Source organism: Anabas testudineus, chromosome 21 (assembly GCF_900324465.2).
Source record: "Anabas testudineus chromosome 21, fAnaTes1.2, whole genome shotgun sequence".
NCBI classification, from domain to species: Eukaryota; Metazoa; Chordata; class Actinopteri; order Anabantiformes; family Anabantidae; genus Anabas; species Anabas testudineus.
Window position 1 is genome coordinate 5,881,480 of NC_046629.1, and position 19,255 is coordinate 5,900,734.

General features: G+C 39.6%; 2 protein-coding genes across 5 annotated transcripts; both read right to left on the reverse strand.

Moving 5' to 3' along the window:
• Positions 1-461: 461 nt before the first annotated feature.
• il17d (interleukin 17d) lies at positions 462-3,216 on the reverse strand. 2 transcript variants are annotated; one of them, XM_026376430.1, is made up of 3 exons: positions 2,114-3,216; positions 1,672-1,923; positions 462-1,638 (listed from the first exon to the last, which is right to left on the reverse strand). In XM_026376430.1, exons 1-3 carry the CDS (start codon positions 2,545-2,547, stop codon positions 1,338-1,340), a joined length of 987 nt encoding a protein of 328 aa, XP_026232215.1. In that variant the 5' UTR covers positions 2,548-3,216; the 3' UTR covers positions 462-1,337. The 2 variants fall into 2 exon arrangements, with proteins under 2 accessions (XP_026232215.1, XP_026232213.1); XM_026376428.1 differs by having other exon boundaries at positions 462-1,923.
• Positions 3,217-3,978: 762 nt separating this feature from the next.
• ift88 (intraflagellar transport 88 homolog) lies at positions 3,979-19,224 on the reverse strand. 3 transcript variants are annotated; one of them, XM_026376425.1, is made up of 25 exons: positions 19,048-19,224; positions 18,755-18,817; positions 18,586-18,645; positions 17,938-17,991; positions 17,646-17,709; positions 17,432-17,501; positions 17,209-17,299; positions 16,989-17,090; positions 16,681-16,783; positions 15,815-16,158; positions 15,573-15,643; positions 14,719-14,805; positions 13,922-14,021; positions 12,351-12,437; positions 11,989-12,175; positions 11,644-11,752; positions 11,356-11,506; positions 11,156-11,271; positions 10,967-11,019; positions 10,638-10,703; positions 10,439-10,545; positions 8,159-8,222; positions 6,869-6,892; positions 4,517-4,624; positions 3,979-4,272 (listed from the first exon to the last, which is right to left on the reverse strand). In XM_026376425.1, the coding sequence occupies exons 1-25, from the start codon at positions 19,126-19,128 to the stop codon at positions 4,151-4,153; spliced, it is 2,484 nt and encodes an 827-aa protein (XP_026232210.1). In that variant the 5' UTR covers positions 19,129-19,224; the 3' UTR covers positions 3,979-4,150. The 3 variants fall into 3 exon arrangements, with proteins under 3 accessions (XP_026232210.1, XP_026232211.1, XP_026232212.1); XM_026376426.1 differs by lacking the exon at positions 6,869-6,892; XM_026376427.1 differs by lacking the exons at positions 3,979-4,272; positions 4,517-4,624 and adding an exon at positions 4,635-6,694.
• Between the last annotated feature and the right edge of the window lie 31 nt (positions 19,225-19,255).

Genomic DNA, 19,255 nt, shown 5'->3' on the forward strand with positions numbered 1-19,255 from the left:
AAATAATACTCATTACATTACTGTTTGTTACTGCTATTCTTCCTTGAATCATCCTCTTATTACATTATTATATTAATATAAGGGTCAGAGCCACATCTAAGGGGCCATGAAATGACTGAAGAGACAGAAAATAATAAAGTTCTGCTCCAAACATTCAGTTTTCAGGCCCTAACTGAATCCACACTGGAGGAGCAACAAGTACAACGAGCAACAGAGAAAGTGCTCACAGGAGATATAAAGCAAATCGATCAAAAACAGTAAACCTGAATCAAATCCTCACCTCCGACTGCAGCTTGTGCTGCTGTTGAACCATTTGTGAAATAAACAGACATTTCTTGTATTTAACTGGCAACGAGTGAGTAAAGAAAGTAAAACTGAACTTCAGCCCCTCACCCTGCTACCACACACCCAGAGTGGAGCACAGACAGAATAAACAACTTTTCAAGCCGGAAGAATAAATTAAGGAAAGATATTTTTTAAATAAACATTTTTATTTCTTACCGCGGTCCATCATGTGTTGATCCCACCGACTGAAAAAATAAAAACATTTCACCGACAATTCAATTTAAGATCATTTAAGTCAACTTTAAATGTCTTCAAGGGTCAATTCGTTTTTGTTTTAAGTATAAAACTATGTTGATGGCACCGTTTTGGGTGAACTGCAGACATTCAAAGATATAGACTAATTAGAGACTAATTTACTTTTATAGTTTATTTTATTACCAGTTCTCACTAGAATGTGTATTTGTGCATTTGTTCCATGTCAGAGTTTTGACTGTGACAAATCTAAATGTGTAATATTATAAATTACAGAAGGTGGCAGCGTTGTTCAGGTCATTGATAATTAAGAGGCATTTTATTCCATGAGCACATGTTCTCATTTACTCCAGATAAGCAGAGAGTTGTTTATTCATGTGCTGCCTCCACTCTCTTTGTGGAGCAGGGCTCTGGAAACCTGAGCAAATAAAACCAAAGCTGTCTGCATGGTCTCACACAAGAGGGGAGTGAAGTACAGGTCCTGTCCTGTGGTTGGACCGTCATAGTGGAGTTTAGATCCAGAGAGCATCCAAGCAGAGAACGAAAGTGGATCAAATAGAGTTCTAAACTTCATATTAAAGATTAAAACAGATGATAAACAGTCCTCATCTGCTTCCAGAGGAAACCTGTAGATCAGTCTGTGGGAGCTCTGTACCAAACACTTAGTGATCCAAATAATCAATGTCTACTTTAGGGACAGTGGAAGTGTTTCTACTTTCCAGGTCAAATCATTGTGTCAGTGAATCAACATGACAGTCAGAGTGTGTAAACCTCTCTGGAGTTCTGTGGCCCTGCTTCTTTCACACCGTCTTGCGTGAGGAGACGCGCCGTTTGCCTTTGGGCTCCACTCTCTCCAGGCTCTGGTTGCTCCTCTGGTCGTTTCTCTCCAGGCTCTGGTTGCTCCTCTGGTCGTTTCTCTCCAGGCTCTGGTTGCTCCTCTGGTCGTTTCTCTCCAGGCTCTGGTTGCTCCTCTGGTCGTTTCTCTCCAGGCTCTGGTTGCTCCTCTGGTCGTTTCTCTCCAGGCTCTGGTTGCTCCTCTGGTCGTTTCTCTCCAGGCTCTGGTTGCTCCTCTGGTCGTTTCTCTCCAGGCTCTGGTTGCTCCTCTGGTCGTTTCTCTCCAGGCTCTGGTTGCTCCTCTGGTCGTTTCTCTCCTTGTGCAGCAGCGGCACACAGGTGCAGCCCACAGCGATGGACACGTACCTCTCGATGTAGGAGTGACGGCCGCCGACACAGGAGCCCGTCCTCCTCAGGATGACGGAGGGAGAGTAGACAGGAGTGCTGCGGTACTGGGGGCTCTCCTCACCGTGCGGTCCCATCAGGCAGCCCGTACACAGGCAGTAGGCCTCAGGGATGTAGCGGGGGTACCTGGTGGGGCTGTAGGACATCCTGCAGAGACAAAGACAGGGGTTGTGCAGAGTTTGTGTTCTCACCTCCCTGCAGCCTTCAATACTCTTAATTATACAAAAACTGCAGATTAAACACAAGAGTGTTTTCAAACAGTAATTTAACTGAGCAATGTGATGGAGTCTTAATCTGACTCCATCACAGTGACCATACCCTCCACCTTCCAGCTCACCTGTACGCCCAGGGGGAGATGCTGAGCAGGTTGATCGGGAGGCGGGTCTTCCTGTCGGCCGTGGTCCGTGCGGTGGTCGGGCAGCTCAGGTTCAGTTTGTCCTCCGGCTCCAGCTGCAGCGCGTGATGAAAAGCGCTCATTACTCCCACCGAGAGCCGCCCGAACATCTGCTCCAGGAGCTCCTCTGGCAGGTCCAGGCAGGACCTAGTGCCGGTGGCCTTCTTCCGTACCCGATTCGCCCCGGAGGACCAGCCCAGCAGCAGCACCGTCAGGTGCAGCAGTAGCAGCAGGACGCGGATGCGACGCGGCATCATTCTCGTGGTTTGGTGCCAAAATACGGAGCTTACGCGGTGAAAAAAAGTTTTCACTGAGCACGATTCTGTCCCCTTCAATTCCTTCTTTACAAAAACGACACGCAGATGATGAAGACACATGCAGCTTCTGCAGTAAACGTGTTCGTCTCCTCTGCTTTAATCGAATCACCGTTGGAAACGCAATAAAACAAACAGCAGGCAAACAGTCCACAGTCCTGGCGTGGAGAGCGAGGCACAGGCGTGCCGCCAGGGGAACTGCGGAAACATTTTGGCACAACACGTCCAGACGTGGAGCCAGAAGTAATAATTGTCTTAGAATGAAAAATTATTGCCGAGTTGGGAGTTTAACACCTGCTGTTTAAGACGAGAAAATGCCACCAAGAGGGTTTTTCCGTTCGTTTTTCCTCCAGCGACGTGTGCGTAAAACCCGATGGAAGCGTTTGTGCGCGCAGGAACAGGGTGATCCAACTATTCACAGCGATTCTAAATCAGACCGACAGACAGTGCTGTCTTAAACCTTCAGCCCTGGAAATAAGAGCCGAGTGTCGAGAGCAGCTCCGTGTTAGAGTGGGACGTCCACACTGGTGTGCGCTCAGCTGATGGATCACTGCTTCACACCGAGTCCATCTCTCAAACATGAACAGGAACCAGAACCTCTTCTGTCAAATCTGGTTTCAGATTTCAATATGGATTATTACAAATGGATGGAAACATTTTTAACTGTTCTAAGCTCAGCTGCGTTTTCCCCCATTACCACTTGTTATGATGTATGTACAAATGTAGACCACGTGTTTTGTGTCACTGTGCTCAAAATAAAAAAGCACATTTGTCTTCAATACATAAAATAATTTCTGGTTTAATTATATAAAGAACAAAAAAAATAAAAATAAATATTATACTACACATAAACACTTAGGAAATAACGAACACTCAATAGGAAGTGAAACAGGACCTGAAATAGATGGATTACATAAGTTTGGTATATGATGTTGATGGATTTTGCAGAAGGTTCCCAGGCTCACACACACACACACACACACACACACACACACACACACACACACACACACACACACACACACACACACACACACACACACACACACACACACACACACACACACAACTCAAAAATATTGGGACAGTGATTGTTTTTCATTGTTTTGGCTCCAGGCCCCAACACTGACTCAAAAGGAAAAGCTGCCTAAAAGGGTAAAAGAGCAGACTTTTCAGTTTTGGTAAAATGTTTTGGGGAATTGTCTCATTTATCTTTGAGAGACATATTATGTCCAAAACATTTAACACACTTAGTCAGATAAGGATCAAAACATTAAAAAGGTAAATGTCAGCACAGCTCTTTTTCTTTCATTAAAATTTGATTATGTTGGTACGGAGAGATACAACTGTCCAAATACTGAAGAGACTGTATCCATACAAATATTTTTTCCCCTTCTTGCGTTTATTGATGTACGTCTGTCTCTACTAAATAGATATTTATAAATATAACTTTCACAATCAGCAGGTTTTCATGTAGTGTTTTTCAGACATACGTACATTTTGACCAATCTGATGGAGGTAAAGACTTCTCACTCCCAGACTCTAGTGGTCTTTTGCTGTGTTTTGGTTTTTGTCATGAAGTTTTGTGCTCTTGCCTTTAAAAAGGTGACAAAAAGAGGAAAAACGTTCAATTAGACGCAGCAGTGAAGCCGGGCGGTGGCAGCAGCTACTCAGGCAGCAGATCATCTCCCAGCTCTTCATCTGCAAAGTCGTCATCGTCCACACGCTTCCTGACCCCCGTCTTTGGTCTCTCCATCTGAGGCCCCAGTGGGTCCACATAAGATGCATCTGTACAGGAGAGGAAGAATTGATGTGTGATATATATAAATATAAAATTTCCTCCATCTACTCTACTTTATTATCATTTAATTAACATTAAAAAGTCTCCTGGTGTCCTTTAACTTAGCACATAGCAAGACAATTGTGCAATAAGTCAAAGAAAGATAAGAAGACAACATTTTCAGTTTCAGTAACAGTTTATGTCATGTAATTAACTGCAGAGGAGGAGAGAGAGAGAGAAACGATTCCCCACCTAGTTCTTTCGGGCTGTTGGCCTCGTAGGGCTCATTGGAAGTGGGAAGTGACCTCATCTTGGCGCTCAGCCGCTCTACTTTAGTGCTGTTGCTGCTGTGGCTGCTATCTGCACAAAAGACACACACACGCACACTAGAATTTAACAAATGTACCGAATTATCAGTGTTTTAAAGCATCAGTCATAATAAAAATTAGTTGTTTAAAGTTTTCACAGCCTCTTTTATGAACATCACACTCAGTATCTGTACTCTGTATGAAGACATTTTCAAGTCCAGTTTTAAGACCTTTCCAAAAAGTTATGATTTATCAGTTTATCAGGGCGAGACTCTCGGCCACTATTTTAAACCTAACTAAATAAGAAATGCTTGAGCTGAAACTTGTTTTTTTTTTCCACAGGTAGTGATTCTTACAAATCTCACATCTGCTGTCTGAAAAGTCAACATGGTGGACATGTGAGATTTTTATCTCACAGAGCGTGTGTTGTGAAATGTGTGCATGAGGGCTGTCGTTCCAACATACTCCCTCACACCACAAATGTGCTCTAAATGTGTTTATGTTTTTAAACTGGATATTTCTTAGCGCTTACATTTGAAAAGGGGAACATTTGTACAATATTTCTGTAAGATAAGACATAGATTGTGATTAAAATCATTCCCTATTTACCATATAGTGCCCCATATTCTGCCATTTTGAGCAACAGGTTTGCTATAATGCTTACATATACTAAAATACATTAATAAATCTGCATCAATCCCAGCAACACTATTGCATCCTATTGGAATGCAGTTTAAATCAAACGCTGGGCAACGGCAGCTCAGATCCTAATCCCCTTAGATACAAGGTTTGCATTCTTCACAAGATGTAATGAACATAGTGGAGAACGTGTGTGCTGTGTGAGTCTTCAAGGCTCATATGACTCAGGCTGACAAAGTGCTCTAGTGAGCTGAGGGACAGACATGATTACAGACAGCAGCAGCACACATCTGGCTGGCAGGTAGCCTTGGAAACTGACGAGAGCAACGGCAGAAAAACAGGAAAGAGAGGGAGGCCCGATATTCCACCTTCAGCCACAGTCACAATCACCTCACACGAGGCCTCACAAACCGCTGGTAATCGGAGATCTTTACTGGAAACTACCTTTCCCCTCAGTTTTTTATTTTCTTGCATGGTCTCAGTGGTATTTCTCTTGTATAATATACAACTGGGAGACACGGAAAAGAGACATAACATGGCAGGTTGGAAGCTAATCGTGTGTTAACAGTTTGCACATTTGAAGTTGCAATGCAAAACCTTCGCAGAAAGAACAACATTTCTGCAAGGGATTTATAGAGATGTTGATCAATTTAGGAAAGTAAACTTTCTGGCTTTTGCAACTCATTTTCCAGCTGAAACTTATTTGGAAAAAGAAGGGGAAAAAAAATCTAAAACAAAGACAAGGAACAGAAATTAAGAGTTTCAACACAAGCATGAGCACCAGTAACGTCCTTCAAATAGTTGATGTGGTCTCAGGTCTAGAATCAATGAGCTCAATGACAGTAAAAACACAAAATTATGGGCATTTACCAGATTCACATCAAAGAATGACGCAGGTTTTGGTGCATGAGAAAACAAACCTTTAGCCTTGACTGTGTCATTAGAGGACTGCAAATCTACAAATCTCTCTCTCACACACACACACAATGCACAGTGCAAAAGATATGCAGACTTTACAGAAAAGATGGAAAACTCTCAGGTCCCTACAACGTTTTCTCAGATATCTGAAAAATGTTTGGGCGATCGCTCTCTCCTCCCCTGTGAGAGTGGTCAGGGCAAACGCTGACCACAGTCCAACATCACAGCTGCCTGTCAGAAGATTTCTGGACCAGGTTCAGGTGCTTTGACCTCAACGGTTTACTTACTTTCGATTTCAACTACAGGAGACTGTTCTAAGTCACGGCTGTGCCAGTTTAAAATACTTTACTCGTTTCATTTTAAGTAGAAAGTCAGTGAATTAAATAATTTTTAATGTGTGTTTTCCTATTGGAGCTTGGCTTCTTAAATACAAAACAACCCAACCTTCAGACCTCTTTGTCAAAGTATTTTATGAATAAATGTCCAAGAGCAAAACTTTATTTTTCTTACATACCTCTCCCTGAGTCCAACAGTGGACTGAGTTGTTTAGACTCAGATTGAGACACTGGACAGCAAAGAGGAAAGAAGCAGAGTGACAATAGAAGACAACAGGAGAGGCAGAGAAACAGATTATAGAGTTGAACTGAAAAGAGCACAGACATAAGCAAGACGGTTATATGTGCGAGCAGAGCTAATGAAACATGTTCTATTGGTATATTTATACCTTTCCCTCTCTCACCTGTTTTGACAGCCTCTGATGTGCCTTAAGGAAGTAAGAGAAGAGTCTGAGGTTTAGTTAAACAACTTAAGACAGCAATAATATTCAGAGATGGAAAAGATTGAACATGCTGAACAACTTCCAGTAACATTGTTATAATGAATAAAGCTCTGGCATTTAAATCTACTGGTCGATAAAAGTTCAGAAAGTTGAAGTTTTCTAATTTGATTTATCATGACACAGAATAATGGAAGTCTTGGCAGGGTGGAGCAGAATGCACATTAACAAGTGTCAGCAAGATACATAAATATTTAACTACTCCTAGAGGGCACTACGGACATTCAGGTTGCAGAGCAGAGCAAAGCTCAGCCTCTTTAAAGATGTTGGCAACTGTCTGCTTTGTCTGGATCACATTTGAAATTTACTGATGAGCCAACCTTCCAGCTTTGGAGCCGGTCTAGAGAGTGTGTCTGTATTTGCTGTTGAGTGCTGCGGGTCAACGCTGCTCCTGATGTAAACTCGTATAGCAGCAGTAACACTGATCTCTAACATGTTACTAACTTACTTCCTCTCCCTGATGTTCCAACATGCTCTGATCTGGGTTAGAATGTACTTAAATGTACTCAATATTTACCAACTGAACCACTAAGTGAGCTGTATATTTGACCTGTCACCGACTCCTCTGGGCATACAAGTGAGTTCCCAAAAGCCTCTTTTATGGAATTTGAAGATTTGTAACAGGACATGAGAGCATCCTCCTACTCTATTGAGGACTCAGTGTGGTGTTCAGAGGTATACCCATAACGCTGGCCTTCTTAGGAGAGATGAGAATAGGTGTGGAGACCCCTAATGACCAGCAGCGTGTATGAACAACAGATGAAAGAGAAAGGAAAGTAGTGACATGAACAAAAAGAATGAAAATTAGGATGAACAACACTAAAACTTCACTAAAAGACGGTACCAAAGTGATAATACATATTTAATACCTTACCTTAATTTGAGGAATATAAACAGAAAAATGCAGTATTTTACATGCTAAAAGAACAATTCTGAAAAAGCACTCAGTTCTACAGTTGTCAAAAACTTTGTCCTAAAAACGCACAAAATTCCACGTTATGCATACTAGTATACACAGAAATGCTTTAGGAACTGTGGATATACAGGGGTTTTTAAAAATTATTAAATATTATTATCCTAAATTCCGTGTGCTTATGTAATCTGAAGATTTTGGTGCGTACTGCACATGCTAAGTGTGCATATAGTATTTGTTTACAAATGCTCAGTATGAATGTTTTTGTTATGATGACTCACCTGCACTCCCTGCGCTGCCTTCTCTCCGACCTCTGGCACTGCCTTCCCGCCCTGACTTCACCCTCTGCCACAGAGAAAGAGGAGAGTTGGAAAAATTAAGATTACACTGCAGACCAAACCAATCTGAGCAGAAATGTAAACTAATTAACTTGAAATGAAGACATGGTCTTTGCTATATAATATAGGACGGTTGGATTCCAGAGACACTTTTCCGTGTTGCCTCTCGTCTCCTCCGTCTTTCTCATAAACTAAAAGGTAATAAAACTGACACAATCCAACAAAAAGCTATGCACAAATATTTTCATAAAAAAATAAATAAATAAAAATAACATGAATATATGGAAAAAAAACAATTGAGAGCAGACGGAGCACTTATTTAATCATATTACGTAAGTTCTTGGTTTTATTCATTCTGTCATTTATCATTTCATACACTTAACAGTTTTATTAGCAGGATCAGTTGTTTTTGCTGTCATTCAGTTTGGAGGATTTTGGGATTAATGAGTCAACGCTCTGGCTCTTACTGTCTCTCTTAAGAATTGTTTTTCTACTCCAACAGCGTCCCTGATTTAAGAGCAGCTGGTTGTGATTCGACAGAGTCATCCTTCTCATAAGTTCCTGGCTCCGATGAGCATCTCCACAGGACCAAGGCACACGGCTCTTACTCTGAACCAAAACCCGACTGACCCCAGGCCACCTCCAGGTTTGGACCATTACATTTCTCTTTCTGCTTAAATTTAGCAGTGACTACTGATGTCAATTACTGAATCTTTCAAGATACATTTCAATGCATCACTATTTAAAATTTTGATATTTCTATCATCTTTAATTCACAGGCAAATGCTAAGTGAAAGTGAAAACAGATAAAAAAATTAAATAAAATAAAAAAATACAAACATCAAAGTTTGTTTACAGGTCCTGGACAGTATTCATGGATTAATGGAGAAAAAAAAATCATTGTGCAAGTAATTTTCTCAATCCTCACAGAGCAAGTGACGTCTGATTAATGACCTGATGTGGGTCACTTAAGTCAGTGTTGTGTCTGAGAATTAAATGCTTTCAAAAAAAAAAAAAAAAAACAAAACAACTTAGGAGTGTGGAGTTAGAAAGATGTCTAGATCAGCACCCAGATGTCTCTGGTTCTACTGGATCTATTTTGATCATTTTTATATAAAATGACTAAACATGAGTTGGAGTGCATTTTAGAAGTGCAAAGCAAAAATCAGTGCAAAACTCTTAAGACAATGAACAAAAAAAAAGACTGTCACAAGAGAACTAAAGGTGGTCTTAGTTTGGAGCATACTCACAAAGTTCTTGTACTATAACTCGGTGTAGAACTGTCCAAAACAAACAATGTTTGCAAATCTAGACTTCATATCAACCACTGGAGAATAAAACATAAATCATTTTGTCCAGCTAGAATTACACAGCTAACCACTTCATCTAATGCATTCAGATGTTAAGGCGACAATGAACAATCCTAAACGCTTGCATGTAGCATCAGATCTGTTAATAATTTTCCAAAGAGAACAACCGTTGCAATGACCAGGCATTAGTGTCATTCAGGTGTTAAACAGCTGTGTAGTGCCTACTCTCCTTTCAGCACAGTTTGATTCATGGACAGTCAACGGAAAAGGAAAACCAGCTGTTTTTCATGAATTTCTGGAGCTGCAGGGACAACTGACCCACTTTATGGCAACAGAACAGAGCATGTTTTCAATCAGCATGTTCTTGTCCAGAAACAGATGACAGGACGCCAAAATATTGGTGAAAAGATGATTAATGAAAGCTCACGAAAGGTCTGAAATATGACCACCAAAAAGGATGTCTCTTATAAGGCTGCAGAATGTTAATATTATTCAGATGTATTACCTAATTGGCCTTAAATTAGGGTATTTGTAAATATGAACTCAACATACTTTGTGTTTCAAGTTCTGCATTAAAGGCATTAATCATTCTAGACTTAATTTATCTGGAGTGGAGATACAGAATATGTCATGTTGATCAGTGTTAATGTCTTTCCTGCAGTGTGACAAACAGTTCCAATGTCAAACAATTATGTGAAATTTGGGATTTTTAGTTATACAGACTGAGTTTTGTTTGTGCAAGTTTCTTTTGTTTGCAGTTCAATTTAATTTTGTTAGTTACCAAGGTTCCTAGTAAACACCAACATATTTTCCAGTTTAATCCAAGGTACAGTGCATAGTTTCCCATGTGCCGTATATTCACAGATACTATGAAACTTGTATAAATTGTTGAGGCAGAAAGGGGAAAAAATACCTGTTCTCTCATTTCCTTCATCTTCTCCACCTTCTTCAGCTTGGTAGCATATTCTTGGACTTCCTTCAATCCCATGTCTGTGCACAGTCTCACCAAGAAACGCAGGCCTGGGCACAAACAATGTTTTAATTTTGCTTACCCTCCCATCAGGGGATTACGTAGTGTTCTGTTGAAAACTGGGAAACAAACAGTGAATTACATTCCACATTTTCTGGAAACTTGCTGTGGATGTCTTTATATGTTTCCAGGGCTTTCTGGTAGTTTCCTGCAAAGAAAAAAGAAAACAATCTTTGTTCAAAACTTTAAATTCATCAAATTAAAGTCATTGTTGATTCGCTCAGCAAAGACAAGTTAAGTTAATAGTTTTGATACTGTCAAGTTAAATAACTTTGGCACTTTACCGTATTTACCTCACCACAACCCACTGGTTGTGCCTTTGCTTTAGATAATCTTTTACATGATCTACAGCAAGAGCAAAACCAGTTACTTGCTATTTTACTGTACAATGCCATGAAGAGTGATTCTCACCACTTCTTCTGTAACAGCTCGCCACCATCAGCTGCCACTTTACCTGTGTTGGTCTGAGAAACAGCAGAAAAACATACACTGAACAAACATGTAACCTTACACTGATTTATGATCTGATCTTTTGTAGATCGTTTTGGTTTGTTACTCATGCCATTTGTCAGGCTAGTTCTGTAACTAGGAGTTACTTACTGTATTAGTGTGGCTCTTTCAAAGTACTGAATGGCTTTCTCGCAGAACTGTGTCTCAATGTAATAAGCCCCAAGCCACTCAATCACATCGATGTTAGAGGGGAAGTACCTAAATGACTGGACAGCAACATAACCCAACAACATCAACACTTGTCAAATTACTCAGTCCCCAGAGAGAAAAATATTCAGTTGTGGTCACACCTCATAGTAGTACTGGAAAGCCTGGGACTTGTCCCCTTCACTGTCATGGAGCTCCCCCAGTTTAGCCAGCACATGTGGATCAGTGGGAGTTACACTAATGACCTGCATCAGCCACTCAATTGCTTGTTGTGGATCCTCTAGAAGCTCGTAACTGAGATCAGTGAGTCAAGAACCAGCTGCTGCTTATGCAATTTTGGCAGAGACGCAGGTTTATATCCCTCAATGAACAACAATAAATTTAGCAACTGTTTAAAGCAGTTAAACCACCTGACACACCAAGCAGGATACAGGTTGGCCAGCTGGTACATGACTTGGGCACTGTTCCTCAGAATGGCATGAAGCTTCAGGAAGCAGTCAAGAGCCTCCTCCAGACGGTTTAGCCTCTTATGGGTTAGACCTGATTGAAGAAGATTGAAGTTTATTTAATACCAGCAGATACACACACGACACATGAAGTTATTGGATTAAACCTGATTTACAGTGATTAGACACTTTTAACTATAATTTTAAGAAGACTACTTATTTTGTTCTTGTCTTCTTGGGCATTCAGAAGCTATGTGTACTTCGAAGCAAGGTTACTCGACTATAAATCAATCTCTGCATTATCTACCACTGTACTGGATAAAGGGTTACCCAGATTGTAGAGGGCCTCAGTGCAGGAGGAATCATTTCTTAGTGCTTCTTTGTAGAACTCTGCTGCTTTTTCATAGTCCTGTTTGACAAACACAGTGTTGCCCTTGTTGATAAGCGCTGCCGGGTTGTAGCGATCAGCATTCATGGCGAGGTCAGCATATCTGTCAGCCTGGTCATAGTCTTTCTCCTGTAAAAGGAAATATAATGAGGAGTTAATGAAGACTGTGATTCAGCCATCTTTTCAACATGACGGTCTAACTTCAGTTGTCTTTCAAAGCAAACATACACTCTGCGCTGAAGTGTCTGAGTGTTTGAACAATTTCAGGGCAAGAGACATTTGATCAGTTAATGAGAGGTCTCACCAGGAAGTAGAGGAAAGACAGGTTGGTGGCTGCAGCGCTCTTTACTCTGCTGTCCTTCTTCTCAAATGTCTTCAGCGTTTCCACCGCCTAATAACACATTGTCAAAATCTTTCAGGGTGACACTTTGCACTAGTTTTCTTCCACTGTGTTAGCATGTGCTGTAACTGAAAACAAGTTCTGCCAGTATATAACGTATGCACTAGACAAAATCATAATTTAAGGTTTTATTACATTTCCACATCAAATTATAATGTAATCTTGTGGTATTTAGTGTCCATCTATATAATTATAACTTCCACTTGTATTTTGGAAAAGCAGTTTATAAAGTGGACTGGTGATAGAAACAAAGCCAAGTAAATCCAAATGTTTTTCAGGCCTTAAAAATAAAGATGACCACAGGATGCAGGCATATGACTGATATACATAGTAATAATTGTTTTTTTCTCAGACACAGCTTTTTGTAATGAAACCGCTGAGCTTCAATTAGTTGTCGTAAGCGTGTTATATACTGGAAAGATTTTGCAGCAGTATTAATGTGCAAAAGTTAGCATTTTGACACAGCACCACCTAGGCTACAGCTGCAGGTTATAACATCACCACCACCACCTGTAAACAGTGTAACCACAAACATGCACCAGATGTTAATCCTGTGTGTACAGTTGTCTATGAAAGTTATAATACTATAGCCAGAGACATCTTGGAGCTGCACTGTCATCAGCCCTCTGATATCACTGGCAAAGATGCATTTCCTTACAAACTCATTGTGTTTTATTGGTTATAATTTCCTTTATGCACCCAGACATTCCCTACTGGTCTGTGGGTTTTACAACAATAACTGCCCTTACTTTCTTTGCAGTGTTGTTATTTAAAAAAAGACATGCTGAGGTATTAAGTAAATTAAAGAAAAACACAATCTAAATGTGAATATGGAAACGGAGGGCACACATACCTCAACCTTACGCATGCAGATGGGAAGGAAACAAGACAAAAGCAAAACAAGGGAGGGCAATGAGAAGGGGAAATTTGATTCTGATGCTGTTCTGCTATAAAAGCCTTAGCAGGAAATCTGACATATGTATATAAACAGTGCTGACAAATAACTGTAAAATAAATAATGCTGTTTAAAAAAAAAAAAAAAAAAAAAAAAGGTGAAAAAACTTTAAAAGGGTAAAAAGAATAACAAAAACAATAAATATGTATGTAAGTACTCTAACAGATAAGAGTACCTTTGAGCTTTAGTGAGAGTACTTTTATAGACTCATAATTTTGGCAACAAAAAAAAAACAGCAAGCATAAAAACATTTGATTCAAACATTTGACTAAACTTTAAAACAGCAGCATGTTCTCAGATATTAAGCTAGTTCTGAATATTGAACTAGTATTTACTATTTAGATGCCATTCACTTCTACAACTCAGTTCGGAGTTAAAATATTAACAGTGGAAAGTAACATTTGAAGTTCACCCTCCTCCACTCTAATGTGGCTTCTTAACAGCCACAGATCCTAGAAGTGAGATGCCAGAGCTGAGTGTTATTACCCTCAAGGCTGTTGAAGCAAACAAACATAATCACCTGGTTGAAGTCCTTCTGTCGAAGGTAAGTGATGGCTTTGTTTATCTCTAGATCATTGGCAAGTTCAACGTACTGAGAACTCTTCACCATGTCCACACACCTAAAAAAAGAAGAAAAAACTGTATATACACACACACATTAAATTTTAAGAGTAGCAATTCTGCAAAAGCCTAGTCCCCCTTCATCTTAAGCCAAGTCTTACTGTAGGAACAGGATTTTAGGCTGTACTCTGAGGGAGCAATAACGTGATCTTGTCTTCTGATATTTGTTAAGAGTTTGCAGCTTTGTTGCAAACTATGCCTCAGCATTGATACGTCTAATTGTGGCCAGGTGTTAGGGGTTAGCTGAACTGTGCTACAACTCATTTCTTTCATTTTTTAATGAAGAACCAGCTTTTGGTGGGTTGAGTCATTACAACTACTCTTCTCAAGTGATGATGAAATTTACTCCATTAGCTTAAAAAACACAATTAAATCAATGTGGAGAGCCAATGTAGTCAAACTTTGAACCAAGATTTGAATCTTCATCTGGAAAACTGCTATCTGCGACCTCTATTTTAGTCAGAAAACACCAAATTATTCAGTGGCATTCCTGTAGTTTGTTTTTCACTTCCAGTTTTTGGCATAGAAACAGCTATTATAATTTATGATGATAATACCACTTTAAATGTATCTCAAATTATATCCAAGTACCAACATCATATTTTTAAGTCTTTCAAAAACACAACTTTACAGTTGTAGTGCTCTTATTCATTGTATGCCCTCTGGTGTTAAGATATATAAGAAGTAGTAACGAACCAGTCAAATCCAGTAGCAAAAGAAGTCTCAATAGCAGGAGCGATGAGCTTGGCAGCAGTCATGATGTACTTCTCAGCCAGGACTTTTCTATGTACAGTATATAGGCAGAGAAAAATTTAGGACATTAATGGTACAAAACCACATAAAGGACAAAACTATCACTGAAAACAACCACAGTTCATTCCTCTTGCTAAGTGAAGAAATTAACAGCAATTGTCTCATTTCTACTGTATCTGTGTGCCTTTGGTATTAAAGCAGAAATTGAAAAAAGAAATTACTACTAACATCTTCTAAAATGGCTTAGACAGATTTAGAATCCATGTATTTGCCATAAGCAAATATTTTGATTGGTATTTATTATTATTCATCTTTATGAGCAGTTACTTTTCTTGTAAAGAACTTTACTTTTTAGAACTGATTGTCTAGAGTAGAGCATAGTTGCAAGCTATAGAGCTGTTGCATCCTGAAGATAACTGCAGTCACCAGTGCACCTTTTTATTTTGGGTTTTATTTTTCCCCTATAGTAAAACAATAGCTGTTTGTGTTTTATTAGCAGCTGGATCTCCAGTCTTCAAAATGTTCTTACACATAGGTTAGAGTTTTGTACACAGTCTTCCATCACATTTGTTTTTAAACATTTAAACTTTTCCATTAGATGTGGCATATGCATCATTCAAGCCCAGATTTGTTTGTACGTAATTGTTAAAAAAGAGGCCACTGGTGTTTTTGGTAAAAAGAAGAAGTATTGTTTTGCAGTGTTTTGGAACAAAGTATGACATCAGTGATTTGATAAAGCCAAGACAATTATGATATTGTACTGAATCGAAGTGTTTGTGTTGTGTAACATTTCTTACAGATCTCTTTCCATCTGGTGAAGCTTGTCATTCTTAATAGCCTCAACAACCAAATTTGATCCAGGGTCATCCTAAAAAAGGCAAAAGACAAGGTTACAAAGTAGCAGCAGCAAAATAACTATGTCTTGATACGCACACACACACACACACACACACACAGACACACACACACACACAGACACACAGAAATGACAGATTTTAACTGATGATTGTTAAAAAGTACTGCATATGTAATAGCTTACATTAGATGGGAGATATTTGTCTTCATCAATGCTCAGAGGGACTGAGATGAGCTTCTGAAAGGCCTTCTTCATCCTCTCCCGATCACCAATAGCATAGTAGCACAGGATGAGGTTGAATCCAGTCTTGATGTTGGGGCTCTCACTCATGATGTGTTCGAAAGATGTTATGGCGTCTGAGTACTGACCCATGCGAATGAAGACCACACCAATATTTTGCATTATCTTAATCCTCATTTCCTTGTGAGAATTGGAGATCTGATCAAGAGCCATACGATAGAACTTGATGGCTTTCGGGTAGTTTTTCTGTTTAAAGTAGATGTTGGCCATGTTGACTTTCAGGCGGCCTGGAGGAGCAACAATTGATTTTAGGTAAAACAGCACATGCACAGTATTTCTGTCACTACGTCTGTTTTTCTTACTGCCATTCCAAATTTAACCTAGAAGGTTAGTACACTGTAAGAGATCAGGGACATTGGGTAACAATGCATGCCAGCTGAGTTCAGCTGAGACTCAACACTTCAAGTCACATGCAGTATCTAGGATCTATTGTGACAACTAAATAAAGATGACAATGCTGCAATAAAACATGCTTAAAAAAAAAAAAAACAGTCTGTGTCTGGAAGGCTGTAACTTACAGGTGCTAAGGGCTATAGTACTGTATATCTCATGAGATATCAGAATTAGAAACAGTTTACTGCCAGGTACAATAAATAAAGAACACTTTACAGCACTAGGAATTTGTCTTGATGTCAGGTGCAGCCACAGAATCAAGGATATATAGTCATGGAGAGATGATTACACACTCATGAGAGCAGCCATAGTGTAAACACATTCATAATGAGTCTGATCCTGTACAATCTGCTCACCTGCATTACTGAACATCTTGTTCTTTACAATCACCTGGTAGCTGTTCAGGGCCTCTGGGTACATTTCATTATTGGCATACTGGTTGGCAAGATTAAGCAAAACCTGGTAATGAAAAAAACATTCAGTAATTCTAAATCAAGGCAATGAAGTCAAAAACCAATTCACGCAAATGAATCTGATTCTCTTGTATCCTGTGAGCTGTGCCCACACTTTTAAAGTAGTTAATTGTCTCAAAAGCAAAACATGTGGTCTAGTGGCTGAGGATCATATCCTACCAGATACATTGATATACAGCAGTCTTACTTACTGAGTAAGTGAGGTCTACATTGATGTCTGCATTGCCAGACTGTTCTCGCTGTCTAACCAGTGTTCTCTCCTTCCTTCCAGCTTCTTTTGCTTTTTCAAGAGCCTGTGCAGACACACACACCCATCCAAAGTCAGCAATAGAAACAACCTAAATAAAAACCTAATTTACCTGGCAATTTAAATTCAAACCATTATTACAGTACGTAAAAGATGAGTCTGACCAGTTGTAAGGCTCCTATGCTGTGTGCCATGCAGCTTTCTTCTAGCAGGTCGTTCACTTTCTTCTCAAGGATTTTAATCTTTTCATCTGGTCTGCAAGGGGCACAAACAAGAAATATAATTTTATCATGTTTTCTGATAATGCAAGCATTTCTCCACAAAATGCACAAGGCAAAGCTGTTAAAGAGTTTGATCCTAACTGAAAAAGACAATTTAACAACTCACGTGTCTTCATTTTTCGCTTCGAGTGGAGGAGCAGGACCTCTAGATTGGCCCAGAGGGTCGAAGTTAGAGCCTATAAAACACAAAACAGAAAATAGTTTGACAAGAATGACAAGCTAAACCTAAATGACAAGGTAATCCAAAACCAGACTTATGTAGATAGACTGAAACACTAGCTGTAATAGACAACCTATGTCTGGGACTTCTTTAAACTCACCACGGGTCAGGGAGGAGGTGTAACCTGCTGCTCGGACAGCAGTCATTGGTCGGGCTGCTCCGTCCTATCACATTAAAAATAAACCAAAATGAATCAAAAATGTGTTTCATTTTTAGTAGATCTGAAATCAACACTTTGATTGAACACGTGATTGTTACCAGTTGTAACTACACAAACATTTGATAAATGCCACTAAAAACCTATAACAAATCAAAATCACTACACAGTAACTATGGAGTAAATAAAATTGAGAATGATCAACTAAAAACTATGAATGGCCAATCCCTCTCACCTGCACAGCTCCTGTCATAGGTCTGCCCATTGAAGAGACCATAGGAATCCGAGACTTCATGAAACAACAAGTATAAGATAGGTTGGTGAAGATTCTCAGTCATCCAGCTGAAGTTAAGTTGAGCCATGGCAACTAGGCTTCCTACTTGATAGGTCGAAACATTTCACTACTCATCCAAGTAGCGTCTTTAGTCTGAGGATAATTGGCTAGAGACCTCAAAGTTATCCTACAGGTTGGTTTAACTTCGCACCTGGCCTGAATACGATCATTATGCAAAACGATGGAGAGGAAGTGTGTGAAAGGATGTAATAGTCAAACCTCTGCCAAGCCCTCCAACCCTCTAAAGAGGGTCGTTACATTTGGCCAACCATGACTCAACTTCCAGATAAGTATAAGATAGGTCAGAATGGGTTAGGAATATATTAGTCTGACAGCTGTACACTAGGACACATCTATCATTGCCATACAGTCATCATGATTAAGTTATTTTTCTTACTAATTAAGTTCATTTCTAAGAATACATAGTTTGAAGAAGGTATCTGGGGACCAGAATATTAGTTACATATGCTGACTTTAAAATGGCACCATCATCCCCCAAGAACAAGAAAATCTGTACTGTTGACAGTTATTAAATTATATTGTACTTACTCCAAATGAAGAAGCTAATGGCCTGGCTCCAATGGCAGTGCCAGGAAATTTGGCAGTCATCTAGAGAATTGAAAACATGCCAGTATTTTCAAGTAACACAAGAATACAATAGAAATGGTATTACTTAAGCCCCGTCTCTTTTCTTAATATCTACAGCTGTTGTACTTACCGGGGGTCTTCGTCCATGACTTGTCCGCACAGCCTGCTGGAAGCCAACATCATTCTCCAGTTCCTTGAAATTAGTCAGTAATTAGCGTTACATTTTGTTTATTTTATAGCTACATATTGTCTGTTGCAAGGCACAGTTGCAGACTTTGTATAACTAATGTGTGTCGTCAGTTACCATCTGTGTATATAATTTATAATAACTGCAGCACTGATACCTACAACACTTAACGACTTGACTAAAGCTAACGTTAGCCAACTTCAAGACTAGCTAATATAGCGCCGCTGCTAACTCACCTCGGAGTCAAATGTTGGATTATAGTCGTTGTAACCCGAATAAAGATCATCCTCCTCTACAGCTAGATGTACATGTTCCATTTCTCTTTTCCTGGAGAAGTGGTTTCAGATACAAAATATTCATAAAAACCAACAACAAATAGCAAAGACAGTTTGTTGTCGTTTTAAAAGATTCAATCCCAGAATGCAAAGCGGCGTGGGCTGGAAG

Bases quoted from the DNA above. Each gene is read 5' to 3' on its own strand.
- il17d (XM_026376428.1), bottom strand. From the start codon at position 2,547: ATGTGTCTTCATCATCTGCGTGTCGTTTTTGTAAAGAAGGAATTGAAG. The intron at 1,924-2,113 runs GTGAGCTGGAAG...TTGTCTCTGCAG, and splicing joins ATCTCCCCCTGGGCGTACAG to GATGTCCTACAGCCCCACCA.
- ift88 (XM_026376425.1), bottom strand. From the start codon at position 19,128: ATGGAACATGTACATCTAGCTGTAGAGGAGGATGATCTTTATTCGGGT. The intron at 16,784-16,988 runs GTAAGTAAGACT...TTTCATTACCAG, and splicing joins ATGTAGACCTCACTTACTCA to GTTTTGCTTAATCTTGCCAA. The intron at 4,625-6,868 runs GTGAGAGAGGGA...TCTTTTGTGCAG, and splicing joins ATCAGAGGCTGTCAAAACAG to ATAGCAGCCACAGCAGCAAC.